We start from the raw sequence: 18812 nt of genomic DNA on the forward strand, positions 1-18812 counted from the left end.
CTGATGGAGCCCTTGGAGGGAATCTGTGTCTAAGCCAAGATTCTCTTCTGATGTTGAGACAAAGGAGGCTGGAGGAAGCCCTGTGGGATGCAAGTCTCTGAGTTGTGAAACACAAGATTCAAGACTTGGTTTTTATTTGCAGTTTGTCTAAGGACATGCGTATGTCACCTTTTAATCGAACCAGTTTCCCATATTTCAAGGAACAAACCTCTACAATCCTGGTTGAATACTTTTATCAGATCATACAGCTTTCTTTTGGAAAAGCTGCATGGTGGCACAGTTGGTAGCACTGTTGCCTTGCAGCTAGAAGGTCCTGGGTTCGATTCCCGGCTGGGGTCTTTCTGCAAGGAGTTTGCATGTTCTCCCCGTGCATGCGTGGGTTCTCACCGGGTACTCTGGCTTCCTCCCACAGTCCAAAGACAGGCCTGTTAGGTTAATTGGTCACTCTAAATTGCCCTTAGGTGTATGAATGAGTGTGTGCATGGTTGTTTGTGTGTTGCCCTGCGATGGACTGGCAACCTGTCCAGGGTGTACCCTGCCTCCCGCCCATAGACTGCTGGAGATAGGCACCAGCTTCCCCGTGACCCACTATGGAATAAGCGGTAGAAAATGACTGACTGACAGCTTTCTTTTCTCAACCAAACCAGATATATTTTACCAAACTTTGCATGCGGCTCTTAGTACTGTCTATATGTTTCTCTATGCCTGCATTACAAAGCAAAATTTAGTTCAGTTTTTTTTTTTTTACTTAACTCTAAATTCCAACAAATACCATCTTATGGACTTTACAAGAAACAGATCCAAATTATGTTCATGCTATATAGAATCCAGATTAAGTTCAAATCAATCGAGAATGTTCCAACACAGTCTAACAATGTAGTCACATTCAGATACAATGCAGTTTGATTCCATCCTAAATATACAGCACAGTCAGTCAGTTGCTCATATAATGCCAGCTGGTAAAAATGTGTCTAATGAAGCCAAGCCAGTTAAATTGAGTCATTGAGTTTGGCAGCAATCTATGATCCCAAGCAAGAGAGGAACCACTTTTTGTTAACAGGAAGAAACCTCCAGCAGAATGGAATCAGGCTCTATTTGAGCAGGCAACTACAGAAACCGGCTGGGTCTTTTTCATTTCAGAGTAAGGACTGCATTAAAGTGAACGACTCGATGCAACGTGGTGTCATGGAAGCACTGCTGAGATTATGAAGTAGCAGATTAGCCGCACACATCCAAACAGTGTGTAAACAAGTTGTTGTCTTATGTTTCTTATTTATTATTTCAACTTTCTTTATTTGGTTTTATTTTTGCATTTTTCATTTAGATTTTAGATGTCTCAGCACTACGTTTCCCAGTCAAAGCTCTCAGTAGTAAGGATGTGACATGTTAGTGGTGCAGAAATGAATATGAGCTTAAACTTCTAGACACAATCACTTAGAATGTGTTGTGTCCTACTTGCAGCAACTCTTGAGTACTTTGCTCAGCATTCGATTATTAAATCTGGAGGGTTGTTGATGACTTTCTTAATAGAACACAAACTGAGAGTTGTCCTGATTCTATCCGTTTCGGAGCATTTGCTGATTAATTGTGCGACTCGTTAAAATGGATCCTTTGGGAATTCCCTGTGGGTGGTACACGGATAAATCATTGCAGTAAAATGGAGAAACAACACAAATATATCACATTAACTTTGCAGAGCGTTCTTTTGATAGAAACGCGTGGGTATTCTAGATGACTGAACTCACATTGTTTTTGCTTTACCCTCACCCTTTAGGCAGAGACGGCGGCCAACAGGATCTGCAAGGTGCTGGCTGTTAATCAGGAGAATGAACAGCTGATGGAGCACTATGAGAAGCTGGCCAGTGATGTGAGCGTTCCCCACTTCTTTCCCATGTGTTTGCCCCTGATATCTCCTTACAAGCTCTGTTTTTTTTTTTTTTTCCATCTCCCTCTCTCTGAGCTGCTCCCTCTGCCCTCCACCCTCAGGGAGGTTTGTGCTCCATTCAGGTGCAGATCAGGCAGATAACGATAAATGTACCCAGCCAGGCAAAATCCGACTTATATTGAGTCCCATGCATTTTACAATATTTGTGATTGCGTGTGATTAAAAGTGTAGGCCTCTATTGGATATTTTGCAGTCCCTAGATTGTCTACTGTTTGTGCAGCTTTAAACTAGAACTAGTTTACGAACAAGCTTGCACATCTCTAAATATTAACTCACTGTACCAGAACTCTGATATACACAGTGCCTTTCAAAGTGTTCACACTCCTTGAAGTTTTTACAAACTTTAATTTACTTTACTGGGATTTTATAGACCTACACAAAGTAGTGCAGAATTGTGAAGTGTAAAGGAAGAATTGCATGGTTTTTAAAATTTTCGGGTTTTTAAGCAAACATGAGTGTCTCCAAACTGTAGCTTTCTATTTACTGAATAGGAATTTTATTAAAATTCTTTAAACAATCCATGGCTTGTAAAAGTGGTGATTTAACTTCTTTTTCCTATACTGCAAATGCCTGAAGGCACCATCTTCAAGCTGACTATTTAAAACGAGGTTTAATAACACAAAATGTTTCACTTTTTACTTTTGGTGATTTTACAAATAACTAATTTTGTTCATATGACTTCAAAAATGTTTGCCATGAGATAAAACATGAGAAAACCTGTATTCAGAGGAAATATTATTACATATACATTAAGCTGCAAGAAATTGGAAATAACTTTTTGAGCTAAATGTCTCCTTTTTCTCCTTTTTTGTTTTATCAACGACATAAATTGCACCTCATTTTATTCCATTGCACTACCACAATTCTCCAACCACCCCCTGTATCCCTGCATGTCATTTCCAATTGCCTGGCTCTCTTTTCGTCCTTACTTCCATCATCTTACTTCCATCCTCCTATCCCTTCCCTTTAATGCACACACACATACAAACAACCCCTCAGCTGCTAGAGTGGATCCGTCGCACCATCCCCTGGCTGGAAAACAGAATGCCTGAGAACACCATGCAGGCCATGCAGCAGAAGCTAGAGGACTTCAGGGATTACCGCCGTCTCCACAAGCCACCCAAAGTGCAGGAGAAGTGCCAGATGGAGATCAATTTCAACACCCTTCAGACCAAACTGAGGCTCAGCAACAGGCCCGCCTTCATGCCCTCAGAGGGAAAGATGGTCTCGGTATGTCACAGTAGTTTCTGAAAGGGTTACATTTATAAATAATACAAATCCCTGTTCTCAGTTTAAAGGGAGAATCATGTTCTGTGCAAAACTGGTCTTACTAAAACCTTTTTTGTACCTTTTAATGGGCAACAGTTGCCAAAGAGTTGCATCAGCTTACACAAACTATGTAAGTGAAACTATGATACTTTGAGCCTTTCTGTTATCTACTGATAGTCTTGTTCTCTTGCAGCCTAAATGAACTGCAGACATGTCATGACAAGTCATAGTAAATATGATTTCCATTTATGTAGCTTCTTACACGGTTTGTGCTTCCTCAGACTTCACATTTAAACACTTTACTGATACAGAAAACTTTGTCTGGCTTACTTTAGGTCGTCCTTGCTTAGTAATAACCTCCATACAGACGATTGTTGTTAGTCGCACAACTTTTTTGCTCATGGATATGGTGTGCTCACTGGAAAAAAATTGTGATTTTTGAATTCCATCGACCAATCAACAGTCATGGCTGGACATAGCTGGAAAAATAATCCGATTCTCGTCACCAGATGATTTATTAGTGCCTTTCTGAGATTAACCGTAGATGAAAAGGTGCGGTGTGGAAGTAAACGTAAGTAAAAACTGGGTGGGTTATAAACCATTTTCTGTATTCATCTCCTGTGAAACGTTCTGATGAACAGGAGGACAGGGGCGATGAGAAGCTGTGATAGCTGCGAACAAAGGAACCGTGGCAACCACTTTCAGTAGCAGCTGGGGGCAACGCCTTTGCTCTGACGAGCTAGTGTTTCTATGAAGTCTTCTTCAGGCGGTGGAGAACCGCTTTGTCCACTCTACTGGGGGAACCTCTGGCTCAGATTCCTTCTCTGCAGAAGCTCAGAAATAAAGGTTAAGACTGCTTGTCTTAATGACCTCTGTGATATGACCGCTAGATGTACATACAGCAGATCATGACTAAACTTTTGGCCAGTTTATGATCGGCTGGTACACGAGCATCAGCTCATACTTAACTTTGGATCCAAGTTTTGAAGAAGTAGTCCAGCGCTCCAAGGTCTGAACTTTGTTCTCCGCTGCTCTAGATGAGCGGTGGGTTCTGACATTATGGGGATTTCAGCTGTGACTCCTCCTTCCTGGGCTGTACTAAAAGTAAGTCAATGTGGTGCATCCGGTGATTCAGAGCTTTACCAGTCACTTTGTTTGTGTACAGTTCAGTCCATGTTTCATCCAATGGCTGGGGCACAACACAAACTTGTTGACATTTTAATGGTTTATAAGGTATCAGCATAATTTGCTGTGACACTTTTGATACGTTTTTGATATTGAGATTTTTATGCAAAACAACACTAGAGAGGTTTCCCCTGCAGGTAAAATAAAACCTTTTAACATAACCTCACATCAGAAATTCTAAACTATTGCTTTAAAGTTCAGTGGAGAACACAAATCTCCCTGTATGGCAGTTCTGACAGCTATATTATCTAAATTTACTAATAGATAGTTTGTCCTAAGAACAAGTTTGTTTTGCTTTTTAAACAGGTGTTCAACATTAGGCAGTGACAACAAACAGCAAACAGTGAATTCAAGTGTTTTTTATTTGGGCAACAATTCCCAAGTATTCTCATTGGCTTTGTGCAGGATGTCAACAATGCTTGGGGAAATCTAGAGGGAGCAGAAAAGGGCTACGAAGAGTGGCTCCTCAATGAAATTCGCCGGCTGGAGCGACTCGACCACCTGGCGGAGAAATTCCGCCAGAAAGCGGCGATCCATGAAGCCTGGACTGAAGGTGCTGAATCTTTCCTGTAGACTTCTCTAAATAGTTGGGCCCTCAGTTCATGGCATTTCTGGTTCATCATTTTCTGTGCAGGTAAAGAGGACTTGCTGCAGAAGCGAGACTACGAGACTGCCTCCCTGTCAGAAATTAAGGCTCTGTTGAAGAAACATGAGGCCTTTGAGAGTGACCTGGCTGCGCACCAGGATCGTGTGGAGCAGATTGCAGCTATTGCGCAGGAGTTAAAGTAAGATCCAATAAATGGGAAAAAGGGCACATGGACACAAAATGAAAATCAATTCCCTTAAAAGCTGCTATGATGCTGATAATAAGGATAAATCTCCTTTGTTCTACAGTGAGCTGGATTACTATGACTCTCCCAGTGTAAATGCTCGCTGTCAGAGGATCTGCGACCAGTGGGACGCCCTGGGAGCTATGAGCATGAAACGCGCTGAGGCACTGCAGGTGAAAACTATTCTGGGAAAAACCTTGTTGGAAACAATTTCTGAAATGTCTCACTTTGTTAGACAAGCAATTCCAAATTTACGGATGAATATTGTTTTAGTCCCTGCTGGCCTGAAATTAATTAAAAGTTGGCATTTTCATTTGTAACATAAATTCACCTGCAGTGTGACTGGACTGTTACTTGTGATTAATAGTAAATAAAAATATAGTATTGGTGAATTCCTGAATGCTTATCTGAAAGGTTTAGTGTAACTAAAATGCCTGTGTACACTTTATTGCTCAACAGAGAACTGAGAAGTTGCTTGAAACTATTGACCAACTGTACCTTGAGTTTGCCAAAAGAGCTGCTCCATTCAATAACTGGATGGAGGGCGCCATGGAGGACCTGCAGGACACCTTCATCGTTCACACAATTGAAGAAATCCAAGTGAGCAATGAACAAAACCAAAGCTGCAACAAATGAGAATGTATTATAATGTGAATAACCAAATGTTGGCCTCTGAGAGATGAAAATGTGTTAATTAGACTTGGCCTTCAAAGACTTGAGACTTGTTTTGTACTTGCCCCTAACAGACTTAAGACTCAGCTTGGGGTAAAGGCCTTAAGACTTTATTTGGACTTGACTTGGACTTGGCCCTCACAGGCTTGAGACTTGACTTGGAGTGTAGGGCTTAGACTTAATTTGGACTTGACCCTCAAAGACTTATGACTTGACTTGGATTTGGCCCAAACAGACTTGAGACTTGACTTGGACTTTAGGCAAAAACTTGAGACTTGACGTAGATTTAGCCCTTATATGTCTAGATTTGAACAGACTATACTTACGAACATCCCTGCAGTATATGTGCTCCTAATTATTTTTGACAACACGAAACAGTGACACCATCCGCAGGCATCACAGTTTTAGTGGTGAAATCCCTGAGAGACATCAGTTTTACCAGTGCTGAATGGGAGAGTTTCATACTACGTTCCAAAATAATATATAAAGCAACTTATAAGTTAGAATTTTCTATTGTTGTATAAGACTTCGGTCTTTTGTCTACATACTTGGCTGCGGCAGAGAGGATTATGTTGCTGGTATTGCACTAGAAGTGTTTTAGGTCTACATGTTTTAAATTATCCTCTTCCAAACAATTAAAAAACAAAAAAAAATTGTAAAAAAGACACACAAAAAAACCAATCGCTGTTGCTTTTTGTAACACAGAAGAAGAACATCTTCTTTCAAAGACATTTTGTTGTGTTTTGCTTGTTTGTCAGGGACTGAGCACAGCCCACGAGCAGTTTAAAGCCACGTTGCCAGAGGCTGACAAAGAGCGCCTGGCCATCTTGGGGATCCACAATGAGATTGCCAAAATAGTGCAGACCTATCATGTGAATATGGCTGGCACCAACCCCTACACAACCATCAACCCACAGGAGATCAATGCTAAATGGGACAAGGTGATGTGATTAGTACACAAAGGTCACATAAGACAGACTGATTCCTAATCCATGTTTCATGTTTAACAGGAAGTTTGTTTTTTCCTTTTTCTCATAATAAACATTTGGGCCTTTTTTCAATTTTCCTGCAATCTGTAGGTCAGGCAGCTGGTTCCTCAGCGCGACCAGGCTCTGATCGAAGAACACGCCCGGCAGCAGAACAACGAGCGTCTGCGCAGGCAGTTTGCCACACAGGCCAACATCATCGGGCCCTGGATCCAGACCAAGATGGAGGTTGCCAACTTTACCTCTCAGTGATCCTTTTCTTATAGCTGATTGGTGATGTGAATAAATGTGTTTGTGAAAAAAACTTTCAGTGACGATGTTAAAGCCAGACAGCTGTTAATCATTTTTACCGCTTTGTCTGTGCACCCGAGCAGGAAATTGGCCGGATCTCGATTGAAATGCACGGCACCCTGGAGGACCAACTGACGCACCTCCGCCAGTACGAGAAAAGCATCGTCAACTACAAGCCAAAGATCGACCAGCTGGAGGGAGACCACCAACTCATTCAAGAAGCTCTCATATTTGACAACAAACACACCAACTACACAATGGAGGTAAACATTATAAAGGAGGGGGCAGATACTGAGATTTTAATAGACCACATCAAGTTTACCTAATATTAATTTCCCTTGTAATATTAATTATCTGCAAGCGTTCCTGCTTTTTTATGTAGCACACTGGTTTCGGATAATTTTTGTTTTTTTTGTTTACACAGCACAAGACAACAATTTAGTTTGCTACAAGATTAAATTTTTATTGAGCAGTCATTACCTTGTAGTTGACATCCAGCATCCAGTGAACCTGGAAAACAAGAAAATAGTCCATAAACACTCTTAAACTTGATAGAATTAAACATTCAAAATATTACTGATATATGTGACCAGTTTAAAATGCTTTTTTTCCTTAATGAAAATAAATGGATTTTACAACAGAATTTAAGAAAAAAAAAAAACAGTGCCATACAAAGGTACTGATACCACTTAAGGTTTTTCAGATTTTGTCATGTTATAATCACAAGTTTATAACATGTTTAATTCGAATGTTACATGGTAAACAAACAGAAAGCGGTGCATAATTGTGAACTGCAAGGTAAATTATAGATGGTTTTCAAATAAATAATCTGAAAAGTGTGGTATGCATTTATATTTACCTCATTTTGCTTGGAAGAGTGGCAAGAAAAAAGCCATAAGAAGACCCATCTGCTCTTTGCCATAAGCCATGTAGAAGGTACATCAAACTTGTAGAAGATGGTGCTTTGGTCAGATGAAACCGAATGAAACTTTTTGGCCCACTTGCACAACTCTGTGGTGGAAAAACTAACACTCCCCATCACCCCAAAACAAACCATCAAAAATGTGAAACATGGTAGTAGCAGCATGATGCTGTGGGGATGTTTTTCCAGCAAGGACAGAGAAGCTGGTCAGAGTCGATGTGAAGATGAATGGATTTAATACAGGGCAGCAAAACCTGTTAGAGGCTGCCAAAAACTTGGAACTCAGGTGGAGGTTCACCTTCCAAAATGGCGACAATAAACAAACTGTTAGATCAAAGCATTATTGTGTATTAGAATGGTTCAGTCAAAGTTCAGACCTAAATCCAATTAAGAATCTGTGGAAGGACATGAAAATTGCCTCTTATGTGCTCTCCAGCCAACTCACTGAGTTTGAGCTCTTTTGCAATGGACGAAGATTTTAGGAAATGGTGATTCTGCAAAGACTCAGGGGGAATGAATTCATTTCCACTCCAAATTTTTCCACTTTTTATTGGTTAAAAAAAAGTGATGTATTGTTGCATCATTTTCCTTCCGCTTCACAATTATAAGCGACTTTCTGTTGGTCTGTCACATAAAATCCCAATAAAATACATAGAGGTTTCTGACTTAAATGTGACAAAATGTGAGAAACATCTAGAATTTGTTGCCAAGGATATTTAAAACCCCATCTCTATTATTTAATTCTTTAGAGAAAGCATAAAAGAAAAAAACTGGAGAAAAAGAAAACTGAACTATATTTGTTAATCTGGCTGAAAAGCATTCAGAGATTGAAGACTAATTAATAGGCTGGTGTCATTCTGCATACAGCAGGACATAATAGGTTGGCAATTGCAGTGCCTAAAATATTATGACACGCATTTTATCTAAGAAAGAGAATCCTGTCACAGATGCCATCAGATATATTTGCCCTGTAATCATAAGTAAATTTCATTCCCCACATTAGATAAAACAAAATACAAATTAGGCTTTCATTATCCGTGTGCTCTTCATGCATTTGCCTGTATCTCTATCTCTCTGGTGTGCAGCACATCCGTGTGGGTTGGGAGCAGCTACTCACCACCATCGCCCGCACCATCAACGAAATCGAGAACCAGATCCTGACACGAGACGCCAAGGGCATCACCCAGGAACAGCTGAACGAGTTCCGAGCCTCCTTCAACCACTTCGACAGGGTCAGTACTGAGTCACTGTGCAGATCTAGAGTGAGGTCTAAACTTCACTGTTTTATTTAGACAGCTATTTGGAACCAGATTAATCCTGTAACTGTTGTAGAAAAATACTTACATTTAAGAAAAATGTTTGTTTACTTACTTGCAAAACCTAAATACTGATACTCTCTTGATGTTATTTGTCGCCAAGTTAAATATAATTGTGCTTTTACTTGCTCCTCATATTGTTCCATTCCCTGAGTTGGAAGGTTATTCCTTATCTGACTTGTGGGATGAATTGAAAACAAAATGAAAAATATAGAGATTAGATATTTGTCCTCTTAAATATTATGTGAAATACCATTTTACATTTACAGCCTCTGAAACACTGTAAGAAATTAGCATTTGCCAAAAATCGTACCTTTTTTTTTCTTTTACCTGCAATTAGATGTTTCATTTTACCATTCATTTTTACCATAAAATGGCTCCATCCATCCGAGATCGGTTGATTGGGGTCCAGGGTGAAAAACCAGACATCCCTTTCCGAAGCAGCACTCTTCAATTCATTCTACGGGATCCCAAGATGTTCCCAGCCCAAAAGGATATAGCCCCCATCCCCAGTGGGATTTGGGTCTGCCCCAGGCTTTCCTCTTAGTGGGAGGTCACCAGAAGGCATCCTGATCAGATAAAAAACCAAGGTAAAGGATGGGAGAAAGTAGGATAAAGTCCTCCAAAAGGGGAATTATTTTTCCAAAAAATCCTTTAAAGCAAAATCAGACAAATGCATGGGTCAAAGTAACAAACCTAGATTGAGAATTACTGGTCCACTGTTCCTGCATGTGATGTAGGAGTCCGTTGTTCCTTCCAACAGCAGGTAAGTCTGCTTCACCCTCTTTCCTTAAACAGCCAGGCACAGGATTGGAACATCCAGAGAAACACAAAATATACATTAAAAAAATCATTAAAAAGGGCTTTTAGAATGACAAAGTGCTTCATTTAGAACACAATGTCATGTTAAAGTCTAAATAAGGAAAGGAAACAGTTATTGTATTAATCAGTGATACAAACCTGATAAATGCCAATAACTCAGGATAAAATAACCAGGGGAAACTTTTAAAAATAAAGCATGTGTTTAAACAAAGCCAAAAAGTTAACCAACCTCTAGGATGTCGAACTGGAAAATAAAGAGCATTACTTCAAATGAGGCCCTGATCCTGATCTCCTGCTCTATTCCACCTCACCCCTGAACAAGACAAGATACTGAGCCCCAAACTAGGGGGTATAATTCACCTTTTTCCACTTTAGAACCATGAGCTCAGAAGGAGCTGGTGCTTCACGCCCAGCCATGGATTGGTCGAATGCAGGCTCAGGGTCATGGGTCGAAGACGCCAACAGACCATCATCTGATGAAACCAAACATAAGACCCTGAGGTTCACAAACCAGACATCCTTCTCTGCACGACTACTTGAGGTCCCATTCATAAACATCATAAACAGGACTAGAGAAAAGAGGCGGCCCTATCAGTGTCCAACCTGCTCTGGTAACAGGCAGGACTTTGTGCCAAGAATTCATACCTTGTTCTTTCTTTGGGCACAAAAACTGGATCACCCTTAAAAGCAAACTCCATTACGTAGGACTTTCAAAGCATGCCTCAGAAAATGCTTCACAAATGCGCGGCCTTATCCAGATCCACAAAACACGTGTGGACTCCCTTTGCACTTAAGTGAGGGTAGAGATCTGGTCCACTATGCCATGGCCAGAAAGAAAGCCACGCTACTACTCCTGAATCCAAGGTTCAAAAATAGGTCAGAGCCTCTTTTCCAACATCGTACAATAAACTTTTTCCAGGGAGGCTGAGAATTGTCATTCATTATTTTGAGATGAATCTTGTCTAGTAAATTAAATAAATGGTTCTAGCTTTTAGTCATTTAAAGACCACTAACTTGATTTATTTATTTGTTATACAGGTCCTTCTCAAAATATTAGCATATTGTGATAAAGTTCATTATTTTCCATAATGTAATGATGAAAATTTAACATTCATATATTTTAGATTCATTGCACACTAACTGAAATATTTCAGGTCTTTTATTGTCTTAATACGGATGATTTTGGCATACAGCTCATGAAAACCCAAAATTCCTATCTCACAAAATTAGCATATCATTAAAAGGGTCTCTAAACGAGCTATGAACCTAATCATCTGAATCAACGAGTTAACTCTAAACACCTGCAAAAGATTCCTGAGGCCTTTAAAACTCCCAGCCTGGTTCATCACTCAAAACCCCAATCATGGGTAAGACTGCCGACCTGACTGCTGTCCAGAAGGCCACTATTGACACCCTCAAGCAAGAGGGTAAGACACAGAAAGAAATTTCTGAACAAATAGGCTGTTCCCAGAGTGCTGTATCAAGGCACCTCAGTGGGAAGTCTGTGGGAAGGAAAAAGTGTGGCAGAAAACGCTGCACAACGAGAAGAGGTGACCGGACCCTGAGGAAGATTGTGGAGAAGGGCCGATTCCAGACCTTGGGGACCTGCGGAAGCAGTGGACTGAGTCTGGAGTAGAAACATCCAGAGCCACCGTGCACAGGCGTGTGCAGGAAATGGGCTACAGGTGTCGCATTCCCCAGGTCAAGCCACTTTTGAACCATAAACAGCGGCAGAAGCGCCTGACCTGGGCTACAGAGAAGCAGCACTGGACTGTTGCTCAGTGGTTCAAAGTACTTTTTTCGGATGAAAGCAAATTCTGCATGTCATTTGGAAATCAAGGTGCCAGAGTCTGGAGGAAGACTGGGGAGAAGGAAATGCCAAAATGCCAGAAGTCCAGTGTCAAGTATCCACAGTCAGTGATGGTCTGGGGTGCCGTGTCAGCTGCTGGTGTTGGTCCACTGTGTTTTATCAAGGGCAGGGTCAATGCAGCTAGCTATCAGGAGATTTTGGAGCACTTCATGCTTCCATCTGCTGAAAAGCTTTATGGAGATGAAGATTTTATTTTTCAGCACGACCTGGCACCTGCTCACAGTGCCAAAACCACTGGTAAATGGTTTACTGACCATGGTATCACTGTGCTCAATTGGCCTGCCAACTCTCCTGACCTGAACCCCATAGAGAATCTGTGGGATATTGTGAAGAGAACGTTGAGAGACTCAAGATCCAACACTCTGGATGAGCTAAAGTCCGCTATCGAAGCATCCTGGGCCTCCATAAGACCTCAGCAGTGCCACAGGCTGATTGCCTCCATGCCACGCCACATTGAAGCAGTCATTTCTGCAAAAGGATTCCTGACCAAGTATTGAGTGCATAACTGTACATGATTATTTGAAGGTTGACGTTTTTTGTATTAAAAACACTTTTCTTTTATTGGTCAGATGAAATATGCTAATTTTGTGAGATAGGAATTTTGGGTTTTCATGAGCTGTATGCCACAATCATCCGTATTAAGACAATAAAAGACCTGAAATATTTCAGTTAGTGTGCAATGAATCTAAAATATATGAATGTTAAATTTTCATCATGACATTATGGAAAATAATTAACTTTATCACAATATGCTAATATTTTGAGAAGGACCTGTATATTCTGTTCACATACCCTGAAACTTTTTTATGGTATCTGTATCTGTTTTAAAGCAAAAAACAGAACTATTTTTGCCTTTTGTAGCTCATTTTTTGTGTGGTTACGTTTATGTGCCATTGACGATATGAATAAGCCCACCAGGAGGCCCTGTAATCTGCCTGCCACACTGCACATTAACTCATCTGAATGCCCTCACCCAGCATGGCAGCACTGCTGCCACTATGTGTTCACCTGCCCGGTCCTAATCGAAATGCACTGTGTTCTCTGTTGTCTGTCTCTTATGCATGGTCCTCTCCCTTCACCCTCACCTTGTTTTCCTCCCTCCCGTGCATGGTGCACCTCCTCCACCTTCTTCCTCCACACACCTACCCTACACCATCCTCACCCATCTCCGTGCTCCTTCCCCCCTGTCCCCTCACCATCACTGATTCGGCTGTATGTGTTGCTGCATGGCCTGTGGCCCTTCCGACGCCTCTCTTCACCTGGCTCTCGCCGCCCTACACAACAGGACCACTCGGGCACTCTAGGCGCGGAAGAGTTCAAGGCCTGCCTGATCAGCCTGGGCTTCGATATTGGCAACGACGCGCAGGTATTTTATCGTAGCCACACTCCTGCAGTTAGAGGTTTAACTGATGTTTTTTTTTTCTTTTTTCTCTCTTGCACTTTCCTCTTTTATCTCTCCGTCCCTCCCTCTGTGTTATTGCCTCTACTCCTCCTGTCTGAACTTGCTTCATAATTTCCCACACGTTGCAACATCCACAATATGGATCGTTGCGCATTTCTTGCTTAAACCTTTCTTCTCTTGATTTCCTGTGCTTTCCTTTCCCTTCCTCCTTTGTATTCTTCCTCTCCTGCTGGTTTTGTTTGTCTGTCCCTTACCTTTTAGAAGAGAACAGGAATCATGGATGCAGACGACTTCAAAACCTGCCTTATCTCCATGGGTTACAACCTGGTAAAGCCATGAGCACTCTTCAAGTATGAACATGTATTTGTATGTACTCAGACCACTTGGAACTGGTAATGGTTGTAAAATTTAATGGGATTCAAAACTGAAAAAAGTGGACATTCTGAGGCTCTTATGTTGTATTTATCCAATTAGGTTTTTTTTTTTTAATTTAAATGCATGAAAATCTGTTAAACACTACCTATTTGAGGATGCAAATTCTTTGCTATCTTGAGCCCTTGATTACTTGTTTGGTGTGTAATATCTGTGACTATGGCAGCTTAATGTGACTCCTCTGTCGCCACCAGGGTGAAAACGAGTTCTCCCGCATTATGAGCATAGTGGATCCCAACAGAATGGGCATTGTCACCTTCCAAGCCTTTATAGACTTCATGTCCCGTGAGACGGCTGACACAGACACAGCTGACCAGGTCTTGGCGTCCTTCAAGGTTCTCGCAGGGGACAAGGTACAGTACTGCAGAGCACTTCAGGAAAACACCTCATGCTACTAAAAATAAAAACCTAATAACCCCCGCAGCACAATTGGATATAGGTAGAGAGAAAAATACTCAAGGACATACAATGCTGTGGAAAGTAATGTTAGTGGTATTTTATGCGACAGACCAGCTCAAACTGTGAAGTGGAAAGAAAATAAGTGGTTTTCATATGTTTTTTTTTCCTAATCTGTCTGAAATATCTGAAAAATATTGGATGTAATATTTGTAAATACATATTTTTCAGAACCACCTAAACTTGCAGTTAAAGCTGCAAGGCTTTTGGCACTTTTAGATATGCTAATTTTGCCCAGTCTTCTTCTGCAAAATAGCTGAAACTCAGATTTAATGGTGACTGTGTGAACATCTGTCGGTCACAGATGGACTAGACTTCCATTGTAGATCTGGTTGTATGTTTGTCGTCGTTATCCTGCTGGAAGGTGAGCCTCCACCCCTGCCTCTATATATTTGTAGCCTCTAACCAGGATTGTCTTGTGTTTAGCGGCATCCATATTCCCATAGACTCTGAAAAGCTTACCTCTCTGCTGAAAAACCTCCCCGCAGCATGATGCTCCCCACACCATGTTTCTTGTTGGGGATTGTGTGTTTAGGTTAATACCTGGAGAACATTCATCTTTACTCTTTCTAGGTGGACCGCCATGTCTTTGTGGGTTTGCAGTTGTGTCATCCTCTATTTGCAGATGATGTCCTTATCTTTATCCCTGACCTGTCTGCTGTGTTCATTGGGCTTTACGATATTGTTTGTTCACTAATGTCTTCTAACAAACCCCTGAGGCCTTCATAGAACAGGTGCATTTATACTGAGATTAAACTGCATACAGGAGGATCTTGTTTGTTAATTAGATGTCTTCGGAAGACATCTTCCAAATGCATGCTGTACTTTTTAGATTTGTATTGGTAAAAAACAAGTGTGAAAATGTTGTATCATTTTCCTTCCATTTCACAACTATGCGCCACCTTGTGTTGGTTTATGTATATATCTCTGCACGCCGCTGTATTTATTGGAATTCATTTCAGGTGATTAATTCCCCCAAAATAAATGTACAAATTAACATGCTAAAAGAAAAAAAGGTAGGTTTGTAGGTATTTTTAGAAATGTTTATTTAAAGATTTAGCAATGCAGAATTGCATTACATAATAATTCATTTAATGATATAAAATTATGCATGTACAGTGAGAAAAAATAAGTATTTGAACACCCTGCAACTTTGCAAGTTCTCCCACTTAGAAATCATGGAGGGGTCTGACATGTTCATCTTAGGTGCATGTCCACTGTGAGAGACATAATCTAAAAATTAAAAAAAATCTGGAAATCACAATGTATGATTTTTTAAAATAATTTATTTGTGTGTTACTGCTGCAAATAAGTATTTGAACACCTGTGAAAATCAATGTTAATATTTGGTACAGTAGCCTTTGTTTGCAATTACAGAGGTCAACGTTTCCTGTAGTTTTTCACCAGGTTTGCACAAACTGCAGCAGGGATTTTGGCCCATTCCTCCAAACAGATCTTCTCCAGATCAGCCAGGTTTCTGGGCTGTTGCTGAGAAACACTGAGTTTGAGCTCCTTCCAAAGATTTTCTATAGGGTTTAGGTATGGAGACTGGCTAGACCACTCCAGAACCTTGATATGCTCCTTACAGAACCACTCCTTGGTTATCCAGGCTGTGTGCTTTGGGTCATTGTCATGTTGGAAGACCTAGCCACGACCCATCTTCAATGCTATAACTGAGGGAAGGAGGTTGTGGCCCTGGTCATCCTCTCTTTAATACAGTGCAGTTGTCCTGTCCCATGTGCAAAAAAACACCCCCAAAGCATGATGCTTCCACCCCCATGCTTCTCAGTAGGGATGGTGTTTTTGGGATGGTACTCGTCCTTCTTCGTCCTCCAAACACAACGAGTGGAATTAAGACCAAAAAGTTCCATTTTGGTCTCATCTGACCAAAGAACTTTCTCCCATGACGCCTCTGGATCATCCAAATGGTCATGGGCAAACTTAAGACGGGCCTGGACATGTGCTGATTTAAGCAGGGGAACTTTCCGTGCCATGCATGACTTTAAACTATGACGTCTTAGTGTATTACCTACAGTAACCTTGGAAACAGTGGTGCCAGCTCTCTTCAGGTCATTGACCAGCTCCTCCCATGTAGTTCTGGGCTGATTCCTCACCTTTCTTAGGATCATTGATACGCCACGAGGTGAGATCTTGCATGGAGCCCCAGTCCGAGGGAGATTGACAGTCATGTATGGGATTCCTCCATTTTCTAATAATTGCTCCAACAGTTGATCTTTTTCCACCAAGCTGCTTGGCAATTGCTCTGTAGCCCTTTCCAACCTTGTGGAGGTCTACAATTTTGTCTCTGGTGTCTTTGGACAGCTCTTTGGTCTTAGCCATGTTAGTAGTTAGAGTCTTACTGATTGTGTGTGGTGGACAGGTGTCTTTATGCAGCTAACAACCTCAAACAGGTGCTTCTAATTTAGAATAAGTGGAGTGGAGGTGAACTTTTTAGAGGCGGACTAACAGGTCTTTGAGGGCCAGAATGTTTGCCGATTGGCAGGTGTTCAAATACTTATTTGCAGCAGTAACACACAAATAAATTATTTAAAAAATCATACATTGTGATTTCCAGATTGTTTTTTTTTTTTTTTAGATTATGTCTCTCACAGTGGACATGCACCTAAGATGAACATGTCAGACTCCTCCATGATTTCTAAGTGGGAGAACTTGCAAAGTCGCAGGGTGTTCAAATACTTATTTTCCTCTCTGTATTTATTGATTGATTTTATTGTATTTATTATTATAGATTTGAAATAAATGATGCATTGTATACAGTATATTGAAATGGATGTTATTTATATAAATCACATAATGAAAATAAAACCATTTATTTCTGGATCTGATCTGTGTTGCTGTATCACTGCTGTTATTCTCACAGAAGAAAACTAAAACTCAGTTTTTCTGACTTTCTGCAGAACTACATCTTAGCTGACGAGCTGCGCCGCGAGCTGCCCCCAGACCAAGCTGAGTACTGCATCGCGCGCATGGCCCCTTACACCGGCCCCGATGGTGTCCCTGGAGCCCTCGACTACATGTCCTTCTCCACGGCTCTTTATGGAGAGAGCGACCTCTGAACAATCTGTCAGTTGTCCTGACCCGGGACCATCCTTACCGCGCTCTGTTCACCGCCATGTGCTCCGACCATCACCACTTTACTGTCCAGCTGCGCTCATTTTTTTTTAATGTTTCAGGCCTTATCTTTTTGTCAGTATCCTCTGTGTCCTCACGCTTCTCCTATCTGTCCAGCTTCTTCACTGCTCTGTCTCTGTTGTGTTTGCTTTTCCATGCGATGCAGCGATTCTCCAGGTTTACAAAGAGGGAGAGAAAAAATGTGTTTTGTTTTTCTTGTCATTGATTTTCTTCAGAAAAATTAATAAAGTTAACATATTTTATTATACTGAACAAAAAAAGGTATTTTTCTTCACCTGGTTGAAATAAGAGACAAAAAATTGTAATAAAGAAATATAAAGTCTATAATTTGTCAATTTTTGATACAGGATCACCATTGTGTATGTTTGTGGTGGGGGAGGGTAACAGTTTTACACTTTCACTTTCTGATCATTTGGTTGAAGGTACTTCAGTGAGACCAAAGTATGAACGCATGCAGCACTCTGTAAAAGTATTCATACAGTTTTGCACTCATTTGATGCATTACAACCAAGGCCTTCATTGTATGTTATTGGTGTCGTAGACCAACACATAAACTGACATAAAAGATGTGAGATTTTCAAACGTTTTAACAAATCTGAAATGGCGTCCATTTGTATTTAGTACTTTGTGGAATTATCCTCAGCTAAAAGTCTTTTTCTTTAGGTATGTCTCTTGCCCTTCCTTTTCTCGTAAAATAGCTTGGGCTCAGTCAGATTGGATTTGGGAAGAGCTATTTTCAAATTTCACAGATTTTCAGTTGAATTTGGTTCTGGACATTAAATGAGCCACAATAACACATAAAAATGTTTTGATGTAACCTTATATTTATTTTTTGTTGTCTTGCTGGAGGATGAACTTCGACATCAGTCTCAAGTCATTTTCTGCTTGCAACAGATTTGCATCCAGGATTGTCTTATTTAGCTCCTTCCAACTTCCCCTGAACCCTGACCAGCTTCCTTGGTGATGAAAAGCATCCACATATCATGATGCTGCCACTACCATGTTTCATGGTGGGAATGGTGTGTTCAAGATGTAGCATGTTAGTTGGGAAAATGCTTTTTTTTTTTGCCACTAGTGGCCTTTATTGTACTGTAATTAGACAGCAAAGAGGATGGAGAGTGAAGGGTAAGACATGCAGCAAATGGTCTGAGACCAATAATCAAACCCAGGACAACCCCCGGGGACTATAGCCACTCCAAATAGGATCGCCCAACTGAGCCACCAGAGCCAAGTTGGAAAACTTCCCTCATCTGGACAGAGC

General features: G+C 40.9%; 1 protein-coding gene across 5 annotated transcripts in view; it reads left to right on the top strand.

Moving 5' to 3' along the window:
- The window catches only part of actn1 (actinin, alpha 1), a 77181-nt gene extending 59306 nt beyond the window's left edge, over nt 1–17875 (top strand). For 2 of the 5 annotated variants that reach the window (XM_047345194.1, XM_047345193.1), the window contains exons 9-22: nt 1775–1867; nt 2945–3175; nt 4805–4952; nt 5034–5184; nt 5294–5402; nt 5689–5829; nt 6660–6842; nt 6981–7115; nt 7262–7441; nt 9186–9332; nt 13394–13474; nt 13772–13837; nt 14137–14295; nt 17317–17875. In XM_047345194.1, coding sequence (XP_047201150.1) covers nt 1775–1867; nt 2945–3175; nt 4805–4952; nt 5034–5184; nt 5294–5402; nt 5689–5829; nt 6660–6842; nt 6981–7115; nt 7262–7441; nt 9186–9332; nt 13394–13474; nt 13772–13837; nt 14137–14295; nt 17317–17475 — 1983 coding nt within the window. In that variant the 3' untranslated portion in view covers nt 17476–17875. The remainder of the gene's footprint in view (nt 1–1774; nt 1868–2944; nt 3176–4804; nt 4953–5033; nt 5185–5293; nt 5403–5688; nt 5830–6659; nt 6843–6980; nt 7116–7261; nt 7442–9185; nt 9333–13393; nt 13475–13771; nt 13838–14136; nt 14296–17316) is intronic. The other 3 variants (XM_047345198.1, XM_047345196.1, XM_047345195.1) reach the window with 2 other exon arrangements.
- The last annotated feature ends 937 nt before the right edge of the window (nt 17876–18812 follow it).

This window comes from Girardinichthys multiradiatus, chromosome 19, assembly GCF_021462225.1.
Source record: "Girardinichthys multiradiatus isolate DD_20200921_A chromosome 19, DD_fGirMul_XY1, whole genome shotgun sequence".
Lineage (NCBI taxonomy): Eukaryota > Metazoa > Chordata > Actinopteri > Cyprinodontiformes > Goodeidae > Girardinichthys > Girardinichthys multiradiatus.